The 17,636-nt window shown below is 42.0% G+C and overlaps 1 protein-coding gene across 1 annotated transcript in view; it reads right to left on the reverse strand.

The window, feature by feature from the left end:
• CFTR (CF transmembrane conductance regulator) overlaps positions 1-17,636 on the reverse strand; it is a 143,957-nt gene that overhangs the window by 86,973 nt on the left and 39,348 nt on the right. The window contains exons 8-11 of the mRNA XM_075929158.2: positions 12,606-12,852; positions 9,296-9,388; positions 8,163-8,339; positions 1,211-1,402 (exon numbers count right to left, since the gene is read on the reverse strand). Coding sequence (XP_075785273.2) covers positions 1,211-1,402; positions 8,163-8,339; positions 9,296-9,388; positions 12,606-12,852 — 709 coding nt within the window. The remainder of the gene's footprint in view (positions 1-1,210; positions 1,403-8,162; positions 8,340-9,295; positions 9,389-12,605; positions 12,853-17,636) is intronic.

The following is a 17,636-nucleotide window of genomic DNA, read 5'->3' on the forward strand; positions in this document are numbered from 1 at the left end:
AACTAGGGTGGTAATGTAGGCAACCGGAGTTGCAAATGAAGCCCGGGATTTTAATTTCCCAGGCTTCATTTACATAAATCCAGGCGCCACCATTTTTAAATGTCCGCTATTGCGGACTCCGTGCTGCGCAGCTACACGCGGCAGGGACTAGGTAGTTTGGACTAGGCTTCCTAGTCCGAACTACCGTTACTCCTCGTGAAATGTGAAATGAGGAGTAACGGTAGTTCGGACTAGAAAGCCTAGTCCGAACTACCTAGTCCGTGCCGCATGTAGCCGCGCGGCACGGAGTCCGCACTAGCGGACATTTAAAAATGGCGGCGCCCGGCTTTATGCAAATGAAGCCCGGGAAATTCGAACTAGGGGGGTAGTATAGACATACCCTTAGGGTGCATCTACATTGCACCCGTAGCTCAAAATAAGATATGTAATTTGAGCTATACATATTGCTTAGCTTATTTCAAATATATTTAGAAATAGCTTATTTCAAAATTTGGCACTGTCTACACAGCACCAAATTTCGAAATACAGGGTTATTCTGAAACATCCATTAATTCTCATGGAACGAGGTTTAAAGGGACATTGGAATAGCATGCACGTTATTTCAAAAGATATTTCGAAATAACAGGTGTGCTGTCAAGATGCGGAATATGCTATTTCAGGATACCGGAAGTATCTCAAAATAGCACTGCAGTGTATCATAGAATCATAGAAGTCTTGAGAAGACATCGAGTCCAGACTCTTGCCCTCATGGCAGGACCAAGCACTGACTAGACCATCCCTGATAGATGTCTATCTAACCTGCTCTTAAATATCTCCAGAGATGGAGATTCCTCAACCTCCGTAGGCAATTTATTACCATGTTTAACCATGCTGACACTTAGGAAGTTTTTCCTAATTCCAACCTAAACCTCCTTTGGTGCAGTTTAAGCCCATTGCTTCTTGTCCTATCCTCAGAGGCCAAGGAGAACAATTTTTCCCCCTCCTCATTGTGAGACCCTTTTAGATACTTGAAAACCACTATCATGTCCCCTCTCAGTCTTCTCCTTTCCAAACTAAACAAGCCCAATTCTTTCAGTCTTCCCTCACCGCTCATGTTCTCTAGATGTACCCTCAGTTAAATCCCATACCCTGTATAATTGGGCCCCTCACCTGGCTTAATCATGTGACCTATCACAATGTGTCAAAAGAAAATTTGTATTTTAAGACTGACCTCTTCTAGCTGACAGGCCTTGACGACACTCTTATATCTGTATTCATCATAGGATACACCAAAGATAATGTTTTCTTTGATTGTTCCAGGCATGATCCAGGAGACTTGTGGGGAAAAGGAAATCCTTCCACTGTGCTTGATTTTGCCATCTGAAGGCTCCAATTCTCCCATTATCATCATTAAAAGAGAAGTCTGAAAATAATTAAGAGTTAATGTATCAGAACATATCTATACAATTGTAACAGATGTTCAGCACATACAAGTCATCTTCATAAATAGAGAGTACTGTATTAATCTTGCACAGAGGGTCCATATGAGCACCTGTACAACACCAAACCTACTTAGTGAAGGCTTCAGTGGTGCACAGTGCCTCCATAAAGTCTTCTAAAATGGGATAACTTCATTATCAGGAAATTAAGATCATAGTATATAATGTCTTATAGCAGCTGGGAACTCAACATTCTGATTAGCTGACAAAAAACTGTCATATAAGAGCAATGTTAAAAAAAATTACTTTACAAGTGAGACATACATTTGGGCTTGCCCAGCAGTTTGCATGAGCATTTGTGACAACTCCTTGAAGTCTTGCTTAGTTCCACATCCTGTGTTGTTGGGTCCCTCACCTGACTTGAGTCATGTGATGGTTGCACAGGCACATTTTAGATTCACGCCTGCAGTGATTTAAATACAATGAATGTGTGTGTATCTGTGTGAGAGTGGGAGGAAGTTAGTATTCAGTTTTAACAGCACCCTTAAAATATATTTATTTTTCTCTATCCGATAAATATAGTGCAAAATATGTTACTTTTTGTTAGTGGTTGCCATCATATGTGGGCTCAGAAATCTTTCTACCTGTGTAGCCTTGAAAAGTGTAACTTCTTTGTCCATGTTTAATTATTTACATAAACAATTCAGCTTGATCTGATTTTTCCACTATAACTGTTAACTCAGCCACATGAAGTCATGACATAAATATGACTAGTGTTTTGTATTTCTCTTCATAAAAAGAATTGGTTGTAATTTCAATACTGACATGTTATAATTCTAAGTTAATCAGTAGCTAGTAGTAACCTTGCCACACAGTGTTGGCTACCTGATCAAAGAACAGAATTGAGAAATACAAGGAAATATATATTGCAAGAGGCACTCTAATGGCATTCTTATCGCTAATAAATAATCAGCAGTGTTGGGATTTGGCAGCCAAAAACTCCATAAATCTTCTTAAGTCACAATTTTATGGTGTGAAGTTCAGAGGAAGTTTGACTGATAGTAAAATATTCATGGAGAATCTTGTGTGGTATATCATTCCCCTGTCCCAAAGGCTCTATTCTCCAAAATGCCTGTTTCACCAGGTTAATCACAAGGTTCAATATTTCATAGGATTAACCATTTCACACATTGAGCAACTATCTGTTTGCTCTATCCTGGGTCTCTAATATAACTTGCAATTTGCTTAAACTAAGATATCGGCCAGTAAAAACTCCAAAAAAGTTGATGTCACATTTCTGGCAATTTCCAAGTCCAGAAAAATGCCTTTTGCAGATACCAATCAGAGACAACAATAACTGTGTTCAGTTTCTGAGAGTGTTGGTTATACCTGGATGAGACAGTAATAACTTTAACCAAAGAAGGACAATAAAGGTTAAATGTCTAGCTGGGGGGGAGGAGGGAGGTGAAGGGGAGGGAAGCTTTTCTTTTCCTAAATTCTTACATATTAGATTATTGTTTTAAATAATTTAAGGAAATTGGTAATTATCTACTTGAACAATTTGCCAAGGGTTGTGGCAGATTTTTAATTAATAATAATTTTAAAATGAAGATGAAACTTTTTTCTAAAAGATATTTTCTAGTTCAAACTGGGATTATTTCAGAAAAGTTCTATGGCGTTCTTAGGCAAGTGGGGGGAGGGAGGAAGGGAGGATTAACAGAATTGCCAGGCCCCTGGGCAAGATGAGGGGATGATGGCTCTGCACTCCCAGAAGGGGCTAGGCCTCGGCCACAAGGGGCACAGCTGGGGCAGCCAGCCCTCGGTGCCACCAGTGCATGCTATGCCAACCTTCCCCCCAGCAGCAATTTAAAGGGCCACCAGCTCCAGCAGCCACCACTCCTGTGGTAGTAGCAGCCAGGAGTATCAGGCCTCTTTGAAGTACTGGTCCCCAGGGCATTTTCCCCCTTTGCCTCCTCAGCCCAAGGGCTTGTATGGAGGAGGTCCTCACAGTGGTCCCTTGTGGCCTCCAAATTTTTGCAACCATATTTTACTTAAATGGTTAGTTTAAGGTTATAAGTAATGGCTTGAGGGGGATAATCACATTAGGCTAAAGGAATGACAGGTGAAAACTGTTCTTCTGTTGAAATGGTTCTTCTGATGAAAATGCTGTCCCCAGCTTCATATACAGTCAAAAACGCCAGCAATACGTTTTGCATACTTGCATCTTATTATGCCCATTCTACAGTGCAATTCCCACTGGTATCAATATTTAAAAATAATGCTTGAGATCCTGGTCTGATTGAAGCTGATGGGACTTTTTCCATGGACTTCAATGAACCAAGGATTTTACCTAGTGAATATAATCACAGAAAATCATGATTGGACCAAAACAATTATCTATTCAAAATAAAAAAATAAGAAGTTGTTAAATGAATAACCAGTTGTGGTCTGTGTTGTCAAAGCTTTCTCCACAAGGAATCTCACTGATATTAATGGGACCACTGGTAAAGTGAATTGTTAATCAATATAAATCCGGGTATCACAATCCAGCACATTATTTGTGATCAATAGTTTGATCAGCTGTATTTCTGTCAGTCAAGACTGGAATACCTCAGTAACTGCTTTTATGATTTCATGTTAGCCAGCATGGTGAGACAGAAGTTATTTTTGTAGCTATTTAGTATATCTTATGAGTCACAACTGACAGCATTAGGATAGGTTTGCCCTGTTTCTCAGCAATGTGACCTGAATTTGGCATTCACAGTTATGATCAATGAAAGTATGGTTACAGTGGCATAATCTGGCTGAGTTACACATCACCACAAGTTAACTGGGTTTTTGAAACAGAATCATACACTTGTCAAAAGTTAACTTTGATATTGAAGAGCTTAATGATTAAAATCAGTTACAATGACTGAGTAATGATCATCATATGAAGATCTTGATAAAAAAAGCCTGGGAGATTTGTGTTTACAAAAGGGGCCAACCTTTAGAAATAAAGCCTCAGATCAAGAATTGAAACTTTGCTAGTGGCCAGTGACCAGCAAACAGGAATACTGATACTGAAGAAGCTGCAATAATGGTTAGAGTACAGAGGGCTGCCAATTAGCCACAAATTGATTCTGAGAAACAACATGCCCTTTTTGCTTTTCCAGCAGATGAATGCCTGCAGAGTTGGGGAAAAAAAAGACTCATAAGAGGAATATGGAGCAGCTGGTTGCTCAGGACAGGGTGCACCAAATGCTTAAGTGGGCCCACTAGCTTCAGCTCCAAGTAGTAGCAGAGCAGAGAAAGTCATCACCTCCAGGAATTCAACTTTTCACCCACAAAAAAAAGAGAACTGGGAAAGTACGTGTCCTCTTTACAAAGATACTGATGATAGAGAGGACTTTTCTACCTTTGAATGCCTATGCACTGTGCCCCAGAGGACCAGTGAATGTCCATCCTGCTGACCAGATTGACTAGAAAAAGGCAAGAAAGTATTTAATGAATTGGATGAACAAGAAGCCTTAGAGCACATGCTGTTTAAAGATTGTGTTAAGCTGATTCAAGACACGCCTGAATCTTACATATGTAAGTTTACAATGCTTAAAATGTCTAATAATTGTATTTTTGTGGGATGTGCTCATAAGCTAATGGGTTTTGTTTAAAAATGGGTTACAGAAAGATATATGCTATCACTAAGATTGATCCTTACTCCATACCCAGAATAGAGGGTCTGTTGGATTCATTAGTGGAAGGGGTACTGACTAATATCCTTACGTACTGATGCAGAGAGGAAGATGTGTTTTGATATAGTGCAGTCTGGCTTATATGAGTTTAAATGTTTACACTTTGGAATGCAGATTTCAGGAACTACACTCACAAGGCCCATAAATAAGGCCCCACTGGGACTAGAATCTTTTGCAAAGCTCTATGTAGATGATCTAACCATCCAGGGCCAGCCCATAACAATTTGGCACCTGAGGTAGGGAGCTCAAATGATGCCCCCGTGCCCTCTTGCTTGGGTCAAAACTTTGAAAGGTCTCAATTCTGCCTTCTTTCTGTTTGACTCTACCACCATCTCTGCATCGAGAGCAGAGAGAATACATATGCACCAGTAGCAGACACAATTTTCTACACTCTGGGTCTACTGGTATCCCCCCACAGTCTGGAACCTGAGGCGGGTGCCTCAGTTTGCCTCATGGTAAGGCCAGCCCTGTAACCATCTTCAGCAATTTGTGGCCAGATCACATCAATCACATAGGAACTGTACTGCATATACTCAGGACAGTCAACCTAAACGTTATGTTTTTTAAGTGCAGAATGGAAGTTACTAAGGTAACTTTTCTAAGGCATAAAATAGGCAATGGACAGATTCACCCCAAACCTTTAAAGGTGGAGGTCAATAGAACCTGGATTACCCCTCAGATTAAAAATCAGGTCCAGTCCTTCATTGGTCTAGACAACTACTACAGGAGGTTTGTAAAATGATTCAGTGACATTCCATCACAGACCTCACAAAGAAGGAGAACACAGATTAGGTGGTGTGGAAAGAGGCCTCTGACTAGAGCTTCCAAAGTATAAAGAGTGCCTTAGCCAAAGAACCTATTTTAGCTAGCTCTGTTTTCAGGAAACCATAAGAATGTAAGAACGGCCATACTGGGTTAGACCAAAGGTCCATCTAGCCCAGTATCCTGTCTACCAACAGTGGCCAATACTAGATGCCCCAGAGGGAGTGAATAGAACAGGGAATCTTCAAGCAATCCCTCTCCCATCACCCATTCCCAGCTTCCAACAGAAGCTAGGGACACCATTCCTACCCATCCTGGCTAATAGCCATTGATGGACCTAACCTCCATGAATTTATCTAGTTCTTTTTTGAATCCTGTTAAAGTCCTGGTCTTGATAACCTCCTCTGGCAAGGCATTCCACAGGCCGACCATGCACTGTGCGAAGAAAAACTTCCTTTCGTTGTTTTGTTTATCTACCTATTTTCATTTGGTGAGCCCTAGTTCTTATGTTATGGGAACAAGTATATAGCTTTTTCTTATTCACTTTTTTCCATGCAAGTCATGATTTTATAGACCTCTATCATATCCCCCCTTAGTCTCCTCTTTTCTAAGCTGAAAAGTTCTAAAATGGCACACACTGAATATGATGTTGGGATTGAACTAAAACCTATGGAGTAAATTCTAAAAACTCTTTGCATCTACAAGCCTCACTAACTCTTCTATGATTCTGAATTCAGAACTACATTCAAATCTAAACGTATGTTGATTATTTAACTAATACTCTCACTTTTATTTAATAAATTTTAGTTTAGCTAATAAGAATTAGCTGTAAGCATGTATTTGGAATGAGATCTGAAATATTCATTCACCCACGAGGTATTGTAGCCAATCCTATGGAATCAATAGAACTTTATTTGACTTGGGTGCCTGGGTGAAAGTCTAAGGCTGGGTTGCTTTAAGAGGATTGTATTGTTGGTTTCTGGGTAACCAGTAAGATATCACAGAGGCTGTTTTGTGTTGGTTTGGTAAATCTAAGTATTAGAATAAGCACCAGCTTTGGGAAGTGGTTGCCCCATTCATTGCAATTCATCCTAATTGAGTAACCTCAGCTGGCTTCCCTGGAGCCTCAGTCACAGTGGTGAGATGAAAAAGGGTTATGTCAAAATGGTCTTGAGGCCAAAGCCAGAGATGAGACAGCAGCTTCTAGGAGCGTCCCTGGCACGCCATCAAACGGGAGCTGCTTGAGATAAACACCCTTCACCCCAACCCCAACCCAGAGCCCGCTCCACCACCATTACTCACACCCAGACCCTGCACTCTAACCCCATGCCTCAGGACTAAGCCCACTCCAGCAACCTAACACCTGCCCAGACCCAACCCTCCCACCTTTACCTCCTGCTCTGAGACCTCTCTTGCACTCCAAACCCCTTGGCCTCACCCCTGAGCACCCTCCTGTGCCCCGAACTCCTCATCCCTGACCCTACCCCTAAATCTGAAGCCCCAGTTGGAGCCCTCACCCCCATTCACACCCAAACCATCTGCTCCATTCTTGAGTTCCCTCCTGCACTCATTTCTGACCCCACTCCAGTGTCCAGGGGAAGCTCCTTGTTTTAAATTAGGAAAAAAGACTTGCATACAGGGGCCTCACAAAAATCTAATAGTTCCAAGGCCATAGAAAAGTTAACTGGCCCTGTATATTGCCCTATGCTAAAAATACAATACAGGCAGTCCCCGGGTTACATGGATCCGACTTACATCGGATCCCTACTTACAAACGGGGTGAGGCAACCCCGCACTAGCTGCTTCCCCCCAGCAGACCAGGGAGATGCGAAGCTAGCGCTCCCCCCCCCCCAGCAGACTAGGGAGACGCGGAGCGGCTTTTCTCAGCAGACACCTCAGCTTGAGAATAAAGGACTGAGGGAAGTGAGGTGTGGGAGAATAAAACTGAGCTCTGGAGAAATGTTTGGCTAGAGTTTCCCCTACAATATGTACCAGTTCTGACTTACATACAAATTCAACTTAAGAACAAACCTACAGTCCCTATCTTGTACGTAACCCGGGGACTGCCTGTAGAAGTCCATTGACCATTACATTCATACTCAAGGCTTTGGACATAGTTTAGGAAGTGAACACGGCATGGGAAGAAGATTCGGGGACAATGCAGTTAATTAATTCCATGTTATAGTTAAAACAACAATTTAGCAAAACAGAAGTATTTAATATTTTATCTGTGAGGTAGAAATTGAAATACCTTGCCTGCTCCAGTAGATCCAGAAACAGTTAACAGCTCTCCTTTCTCTATTTTAAAGTTGATATCTTTAAGAACAGGAGTGGCATGAAGTGGAAAGTTACTAAATACAAGATTATTATCATTGCTGGAAACTTTTCTGCTCTTCTGCTTTGCTTTTACAAATATCTCCCCAATTCCCTGCAAAAAACATTAAATAGGCAATAAATAGAAGAAAGACATGTGCAGATATGCTGTGGTTTTTATACATGGTGGCTGTGTCTACACTGGCACTCTTTTCTGTAAAAGGGATGCTAATGACACACTTCGGAATTGCAAATGCCGCGGGGAATTTCAAGTAGGAATAAGGGATCTTCCGGAAAAGGGCTTATTTTCCGCAAGATCCCATCTAGACTGGCACTTTTCTCTGGCAAAACCCCGAGCCAGAAAAAAGTGGCAGCCATGTTCATGCAAATGCCGCGGGGGATATTTAAATCCCCCACGGCATTTGCAATTCTGAAGTGTCTCATTAGCATCCCTTTAACGGAAAAGGGTGCCAGTGTAGACACAGCCGGTATGTACTGTAAGAAAAGTATGCACTTTAACATTTTTTAATATCTACATGAATTCATTGTTACATTTTTAAAATAAGATTAATTGTAAAGATTATTTAATAAGTTAAACTTGGCTTTCTGCTAAAGTTGGGGGGATATGTGCAAGCACTTTTAACTTTGCTGTTTTTCCAGCATCAATACAGGTTTAGGGATGTCAATTGTGTGTCAATTGTGAATTACAAGTGAGATGCTTCTAAAATGCAAACAAAATGCTTCCCAAGATAGAAAATTTGGAGGGTAATTTGACATGTTTAAATGTGATTTTTTTTCCCCAAAAATAATGAACTTTCTCACTCATCACATGCTCCAGAAAGCAATCGTCCCTAACTAGTGTGAACAGCCAATAGAAAGAACAAGTTTTCCGTAAGGGATTGGTCTAGCAGCCAATCCTAAACTAGGGCAGAGTCCATGGTCTTACCAAAAATGATCCAGAAAAAGGTGATGATTCTTTTTTGCTTTGTTTAGTTCTATGTAATTAACAGGAAAAGAATCTGAATTAAGATTACTAGAAATATTTTTATTTTGTTTGGTTTAAGTTCTAACCTCATCCCAGAAGGCTGTTACTTTGTCCAGCTCAACCCCAGTTGTTGTTAAATTATACTCCAGAGTTTTATATTCTTCTTTTTGCAAGAAATCCTGTAAATATAATGACAATAGGATTATAGCAAAGGATATTAGCCTACAGCATCACATACAAACACATAACACACAGCATAGTTTAAAAGTGTGATCATATTAACTTCAGCAGCATTAGCAGTATTTAGACTTCTATATTTTTCTGTTCTAGTGCAAGGGAGATTGTTTTGTGTGAAATGTTTCCATATCTGTTGAAAGCACAAGTAAATTGTTTGTGAGCAGACCTGCTGATGGGAGAGGGGGAGGGGCAAAGGGGGCAGTTGCCATGGGCCCAGAGATTCAACAGGGCCTAGGGCATGGCTACCACAGGAGCGGTGGCAGCCAAAGCCCTAGGCCCTACAAAATCGCCGCAGGAATGCTGCGTAGTGTTGCCAGGTGTTCGGTTTGAATCGGGTAGTCCAGTATTTGAGCTTTCTGTTTGGGAAACAAATTGAGAAAATATAAATGTCTGGTATTTTCTATATAAGATGTAATGTAGATTGTTATGTAATCTCAAGTGTGTCCGGTATTTTCATTGAAGCCATCTGGCAATGCTAGTGCTGCGTGGCACACTCCAGGAAACTCTCAGGGCTGGCTCGGCTCTGGGCAGCGCTGAGGGCTGGCTACACCCAACCCTGACTCTTCCACTCAGGGTTCGGGGTGGGAGGAGCTGGGGTGTTGGGTGCAGGCTCTGGCCAGGAGGTGCTTTCAGCCAGCAGCCCAGTGGGACCCTCAAGCAGGCTCTCTGCCTTTCATTCTGCCCCATGCCACTCAAGGTGGCTTACTGCAGGGGCCATGTGCTCTGTGTGCTGCAAACCCCTGGGGGAGGTAGGTATTGCATTCTGTCTGCTTTACGATTGTGCTGGGGGTGGGGGCAACACATGAAGGAAACATCCCCTGGACATACAACACACTGAGAGTACATGACCCCCATAACCAACTGCTTGGACTGGTGTGCAAAGATGGGGAAGGCACGTTGCCTGCTCGAGAGTCAACTGTGAGACGATAGTGGTAGGATGGATCCAGTGGTTTGGTGGGCTGAATCTGACCCATGGGCTGCATTTAGTGCTCCCTCCTGACCTATATGATGATTTAGCCATGGCCAGCTTCACTCCATTGTCAGTCATATAGACCAGGGTTTCTCAACCAGTGATACTAGTACTCTTATGGGTACTCGAGAGAAGTCTGGGGGGTACATCAACACAACTGAAACTTGAAGAAAACTGAATTTTTGTTTTAAGTTTTACAGCACTTTATTAGTTTTGTACTTTTTACACCCAAAAATTTCATCGCCTGCCTGGCTACGATTAAGTTGTTTAAAAAAATGTGTTGCAATGGTAGAAAAAAATGTGTCTGAAAACTGTGGGTAGTGGGGGTACTTATAATTTTTTAAAGGGGTACTTTATTTTTAAAAAAAGAGAAAAAAAAAAGGTTGAAAAACCCTGAGATAGACCTGCCCTGGTCCAGTGTGGGCTCTGTACTTCTTGTTATAGATCTGAATCTCAGGGTACGTCTAGACTACCGGGTTTTGTTGACAGAAGTGTCCAGACACATTGAGTTCTGTCGACAAAGCAAGCTGCTTTGTCGACAGAACCCTGTAGTCTAGACGCAACCCTACAGGCAATAACACCTTCTGTCGACAGAACTCTGTCGACAGAAGGTGGTATGCCTCGTAAAATGAGGTATACCAGCGTCGACAAAACTGCTGAGTTCTGTCGACGTTATGTCGACAGAACTCAGCGGTAGTGTAGACGCTGGTATAGTTTTGTCGACAAAAGTCCACTTTTGTCGACAAAACTCAGTAGTCTAGACACACCCTCATAGATCTGAATCTCAAATACTCCAGTTTAGATTTTGAATTTCTGGAGATCTGTAAGTACAATCCCATGCACTACTATCACATTAAAATTAATTTACAGGCAGTCCCCGAGTTACGCGGATCCGACTTATGTCGGATCCGCACTTACAAATGGGGCTTTTCTCGCCCTGGAACTCGCGGGTGACGGGACCACCCAGACGCGCAGTGGTCCCGCCACCGCATACTCCAGGGCGAGAAAACCTGCTCCGGGTGGCCCTGGTCTGCTGGGGGGGTCCCCAGCAGACCAGGGACACCCCGAGCAAAGCCGCAGAGGTGGCGGGGTCCCGCGCCTCCAAGGCTTTGCTCGGGGTGTCCCTGGTCTGCTGGGGACCCCTCCCAGCAGACCAGGGACACCCTGAACAGACCTGGGAGACCCAGAGCAAAGCCTTGGAGGCGCGGGGCCCCGCCGCCTCTGCGGCTTTGCTCCGGGTCTCCCTGGTCTGCTGGGGAACCCCCCAGCGGACCAGGGACACCCGGAGCAAAGCCGCAGAGACGCAGGACCCCGCTGCCTCCGCGGCTTTGCTCCGGGTCTCCCTGGTCTGCTGGGGGGGGGCCCCCCCACAGCAGACCAGGCTTTTGTTGTGGACGCCTGGGGTAGAGCAGCTGGGGTGCTGCTGGGTTGGTCCTGGGGGGACCTACCCAGCAGCGCCCCAGCTGTTCTGTCCCAGGCTCCAGATTCAGCCGCTGTTGAAACTGATCAGTGTCTGATTCCAGGAAGCTGGGGGCAGAGCAACTCTGCCTCAGGCTTCCTGTAGTCAGCCCCTGGTCAGTTTCAGCAGCAGCAGCTGAATCTGGAGCCAGTTCCGAGTTACGTACAAATTCAACTTAAGAACAAACCTATAGTCCCTATCTTGTACGTTACCCGGGGACTGCCTGTATTAAATAACTTTAATAGAAAAAAATTGAGAGAACTGATGAGATTTGGTTACAAAACAAAAAAAGAATTCCAAAAGAGATTTGGAACAGCATTTAAAATAATCCTTTCCAGGAGTCTCCATCTTGAATTCACTGCACACATCCAAAACTACTATGGATATCAATGGGAGTTTTGTTGCATGCAACAGACTTAGAGCTGTCCCTTATGTTTAAATTTTTCTGAAAGATTAATTCTACAGGCAAGATGCAATAACGTGGAAGTGCTTCAGTATAAACAGTGTGATCTGAGGTGGCCTTAGATAATATCTTTTTTACATACTGATTGGGGAACTGCATGCAAAATGCAAAGACTTATGACATTTAATGAAATGCCATAAAAGCAATTCAGGTTATAGGAAGAAAGTCTGCATCAATGTTGTATGTTTTTGATGTTGTATTAACAAAATAAGATACTAGAAAGGAGTAAGTTTTGTATCTGGAAGGATCTTAGGTCATGTACAGTACCTGTATTTTGTTGATTGCTCCAAGAGAGTCATACCATGTCTGCACAGCCCAGGGGAACTGCCTAGTGATTGACATTCGAAGAACAATGCAGAATGAGATGGTGGTAAATATTTTTCGGAGGATAATTCCATTCTTCAGAGTATAGGGAAGCACAGCTAAAAACACCACAAAAAAACCTGAGAAGAAGAAGGCTGAACTGTTGAAATATCTTGTGTATGCAGCTTTTCGGGTCAGTTTCAGTTCAGTTCTGTCAAAAAAAAGTGTAAAGATTCACTGTTCATAGGACAGATACATGGGTGAAAAATGTATTGACAAAAGCTTAACCATATTCTTTGTGTCCATGTTTGTTGTTCCTTTTCAAAACTACTGAAGAGGTGATTCACTTCCTATTATTAGTGCGAAGGCTTGTGGGAAAGGAAGTAGATACACTCATGCAACTCACACTGGCATTTGAGTGCATAATTTTGCCCACTAAGTCTTTATGTTAATATAAAATACTCTAACATCTAGCAGAACAGATTTTTAAAATGGACAAGGCTGATCAATTATTTTTTCTGGGCATATGGGGATGTATATTCAAATATTTATTTCTGTAACTCAAACAGGATTCTCTTATTTCCCTATCCTATTAGTAACTGTTGGAACCATACAGAACATAGCCAATTAAGGCTGAGAGGTAAGCATGTTTCACTAGACTATACCCTAAATTAGGGCTATCAATTGACCTGCATTAATGCCTGAGATTAACATATGACAGGATTAACATGTAAATCACAGGCGTTAATGTTGTACTTGCCCTTTGAAGTGCCGCTCCGGCACTTCAAAGAGGCAGCTCAAGCAAAGCCACGGATCAGCTACAGCCCCCATCTGATCCCGGATCAGCTACAGCCCCCATCTGATCCCTGGTTCCACTATTGGAAAGCGCTTCAAAGGGGCTCTCTAATGCAGAGCTGGGGATCAGCTGGACAGTCCAGCTGATCCCCGGCTCCACTTGTGCTGCCCCTTTGAAGTGCCATTCTGGCATTTCCAAGGGACAGCGCATTAGGAGCCAGGGATCAGCTGGGGACTCCATCTGATCCCTGGCTCAGCTGTTGCAAAGCCCCTTTGTTCCAGCACTTCAAAGGGGTTTTGCAACAGTGGAGCCAGAGATCAGCTGGAGTCCTCAGCTGATTCCAGGCTCCTAATGTGCTGCCCCTTGGAAATGCCTCCATGGTGCTTCCAAGGGGCAGTGCTGAATGGAGCCTGGGGTCAGCTGGGGAATCCAGCTGATCCCAGGCTCCATACAGTGCTGCCCCATTGAAATGCCACCATGGTGTTTCAAAAGGGGAGGTGTATGCAAATAATCATGCAATTAATAGCAACTAAATTTGTTAATCTCTTGACAGCTCTACCCTAAATATAAAGTAGTGTCTGGTAGGCAGGTCATGAGAGAAGAAACCCTAGAGCAGCAAGCCAAGGCTAGGGGTTATATAGTGTTATGGCATTTCCTTCTTGTTAATAAAACTAGACTGTGGAAGAAGTGAGGTGAGCTATAAACAAGGGTATAACTTATGTTTGGAGATGGAAAGGGGCTCAAACCTTGCTCCCAGTGATACTTGCTATTTATAAACACTTTCTCTTGGGCAATGTTTATTTACCATGCCAAATCCTGTGTCTTAGAAATGTAGTGCAGAAAATCTGTTCTTGCAATTGCACCTTTCCAATTTTTACTTCTTTCAAGGCTACCTCAACCCTAGTATGCATGCTCTCAAATATTTAAAGAGACGAAACCTGTATGCTAATAAACTGGATGTTAAAAGTTTGATGTAAAATCATCATAGGAAAAATTTAAATATGTTTTCATTAAAACATGGCAGTAAGATTCAGAAAATGTTTCAAGAAATCAGCATCTGATTAAGAAGTCAGCGGAGACTTCACAAGAGAAGTGAGTGCAATGTAGGCAAATGAGAGCTTTTGTTGCAGAGGACAGATCTGCAGTGCAGACTGGACAGGAGACTCCCTCTGGACATTTTTGGAGTAATAGATAAATTATGAGGAGCTGGGGTTAGATCATAAAGCAAGTCTGAAAATGTTAACAAAATATTCGCTTGTGGTATTTTTAAACACAAGTCTGGTCAAAGTCATAAGCGAATATAGACAGGAAGTTGGATATTGAACCCAATGATACAAATGGCTCTTATCTTGGGCTTAGCTTTGAAGTCCTTACTTAGTCAGAACAAGCTTGAAAATGCAGGTAAACCCTGGGATTTAGACATGTAAAATCAGTTAGGTACCTAAATCCTTTTGTAACCATAGCCCCCAGTCTCTGCAAATTAGGAACCTTCGGTTTTGGGCAGCATGGCTGGAACAAAGAGGCTGAAATAAGCCACTTAATAAGGGGTTATTCCCTACAAAACCACAAAGATTTTCCTACATAGCCAGTTGTCAGAGATCTCTGACATGGCATCTTATTCCACTGTCAAATTTACTCAGAAGGGGCTGAGGGCCAGGCATGCTTGGGAAACCAAAAGAAGCATGACTCTTAAAGGAATATGTCATTATGGTTGATGGACAGGGAGTCCAGAACCTAACAGAGAAGGACACAGTCCCTGAGCTAAATGTTCTGAGAAGGGTAGCATTTCTTTGCAACTCCTTTGCCAGCAAGGAGATCATACTTCTACCTGCTTTATAGCATGCAAATCTTGTCTAGGATTAATTGGAGGACATTCAGAGATTTTCCAACTCTTCCAGCCTTTCTCTTGCAGGAAAGTAGTATTTGTCCCTTTATCCTGATAAAGTTTTTACTGAGAATGGGTATTAGGCCCCTTATCTTTATGTGGCTTTAACAGCAACAGGGAGATGAGACTACTGCCTTCTAGACAGGTTAGGTTTCGTATGTCCATAGAAAATGGAAAGTTTAGATCAACTGATATGCTGCTTTAGAGAATGGCCAGCAGAAGTGATCCCTTTATAAAAGTTTTTAGCAAATGTAAGTTTGTCAAGTACAGCAGCAATACAAAGGGTCAAAGAATGGAAGAGAGGAAAAAAATGGAGAGGGAGAAGCACCAGAGATGAAAGTGAAAAGCAGAAAAACAAATCCCTAGAAAAAACTTGAATTAGGGGGTGGTGTGAGGAAGGAAGCAAAACGTACTGTTTTGCAGATATGTAAGGAAAAAATGTTAGGACTATAAAACATATGGGAGAACAACAGTTTCTTATCTCCTTGTGCTAAACTGCAAAAAGCTTTCTGATAGCGGGGCCATAAAATGACAGTAACAAGCTAAGCTTTAGTGCACCCTTTATCCCACTATTTCAACCTCAGATACCTGAGTTTAATCATTCTGTGAATAAACATCACAGAATGTTTAGTAACAGGAATTCTGTATTTTTGGAAACTCACTAATCTTTTAAAATCCTAAATGGTTTGAAACAAGCTTGCCTTGGGACACTCCCTGTTTTTTCATATCCTACTGACACAGCTGTAAAAAGCACAGAAGCCCAAACAGCCTTGTTTTAAATGAGTGGACTTCTCAAAAGGTTGTTTGCTTGTTTTCCCTCTAAGATCATCTGAGGTTTTTCGAATTCACTTGCTCTGTTTCTCTGCCAGAGCCTAGATTTTTTTTTTTTTAAAGCTGCCTGGACATCTTATGGAGCCCATGCCACTAGGCATGTGTAGAATAGATGTTGTTCAAATGCCTGTTTTGGAGGGGATATATCATTAGTATACATTCATTTGTGGCATTAAGGCTGTGCTGGTGGCTGTGCCAAGCCATACCATTGCAGAGGATCATGCCTGTGCTACACACGTATCAAGGGAGCTAGCATTGCTGTTTGATGTATAGATTAGCAGGGTCAAGCCCCCACTTGCTGCTCTGTGGGGTAGCCCAATAGAGAAGAAAGTATATGGTAAGATGATCTCATGAAATGTCTGCCATTTTCTCTTAAAGAAAAGTCCTACATAACCTAATGAGAATTATTAAATGAACGGGGTTCCTTCAAAACTGAATATGATCAATAAACCTATGGAATATAGTACAAAATATCCTTTCTATGGATTTGCGTTACTGTCAGTTGTAGGGATATATGTCTCTATTCATTTCTTTAGTAATTACCCACAAAGTTTGGCCCAAACCTCAAAAGAATAACTCATGAGGCTTTAACTCTACCGCCTAACCTTGATTCTGCCTGAAACCAAGCTTCAGTCAACCTCAATTCAGATCTGGATCCAAACTCAGGCTACTTAGTCCATATTGAATCAAAATAGATTACCATCACTTCAAGAACTTCTCTGCACTGAAGGAAACATGTGCTGTACTTTTTATGGGTTGCCCTTTAAAAGGCAAAACATAAGCAGCTGAACAATAAGGACATGTTTGGGTAATAATATTATTTCATTCCTTTTATTTACATGAAATATGGTCCTTACAGGTCTTTTCTTTTTTTGTTATTTTCCCAGCCACACACCTGGCACTTAATTCCTATTCTTTCTATGGAGAACAGATTGCACTTCTCAGATAGGTCTTATGCATGTGTAACCCACTGTCCAGCATGTATGTCATGTCCTTTCCTTCCCACCATGCCTAATCTGTCAATCTTGTGAGTCTGTTATAGCTCTCCTGTAGGGAGCCTGGCTCCGTGACTCAAACTGCAGTGATTTATACTTTCATTTCTGGGGGTTAAAATGGGCAATTACACAAAGATCTCCCAGATTATCACACTTATTAGTACAATATGGGTATATGAAACAGGAATCCTTCTAACGTTTAAGTAGGACATGATCCCAACAGTCTTATATTACAGGTTTTGAAGATGCCTTTAATGAACTCCATGCAAAATGACTGCAGAGGATTCATATGATTGCTTTTCCTTCAGAATCAGAAGAAAGAAATGAATACTCTCTCCATTTTTTTTTGTTTTGTTTTTGGTAGTATGAGGAATAGATTATCCAGAAAAACACAGATGCTAGGATCGTCTTTACCTGTACCTTTTAAAAGGTAACTTTGCTGAAATGTCAGTAACAAATGGCTAAGCAGTCAGGTCTTCTGCTTATTT

Source organism: Pelodiscus sinensis, chromosome 1 (assembly GCF_052426305.1).
Source record: "Pelodiscus sinensis isolate ZL-2025 chromosome 1, ASM5242630v1, whole genome shotgun sequence".
Taxonomy (NCBI): Eukaryota; Metazoa; Chordata; order Testudines; family Trionychidae; genus Pelodiscus; species Pelodiscus sinensis.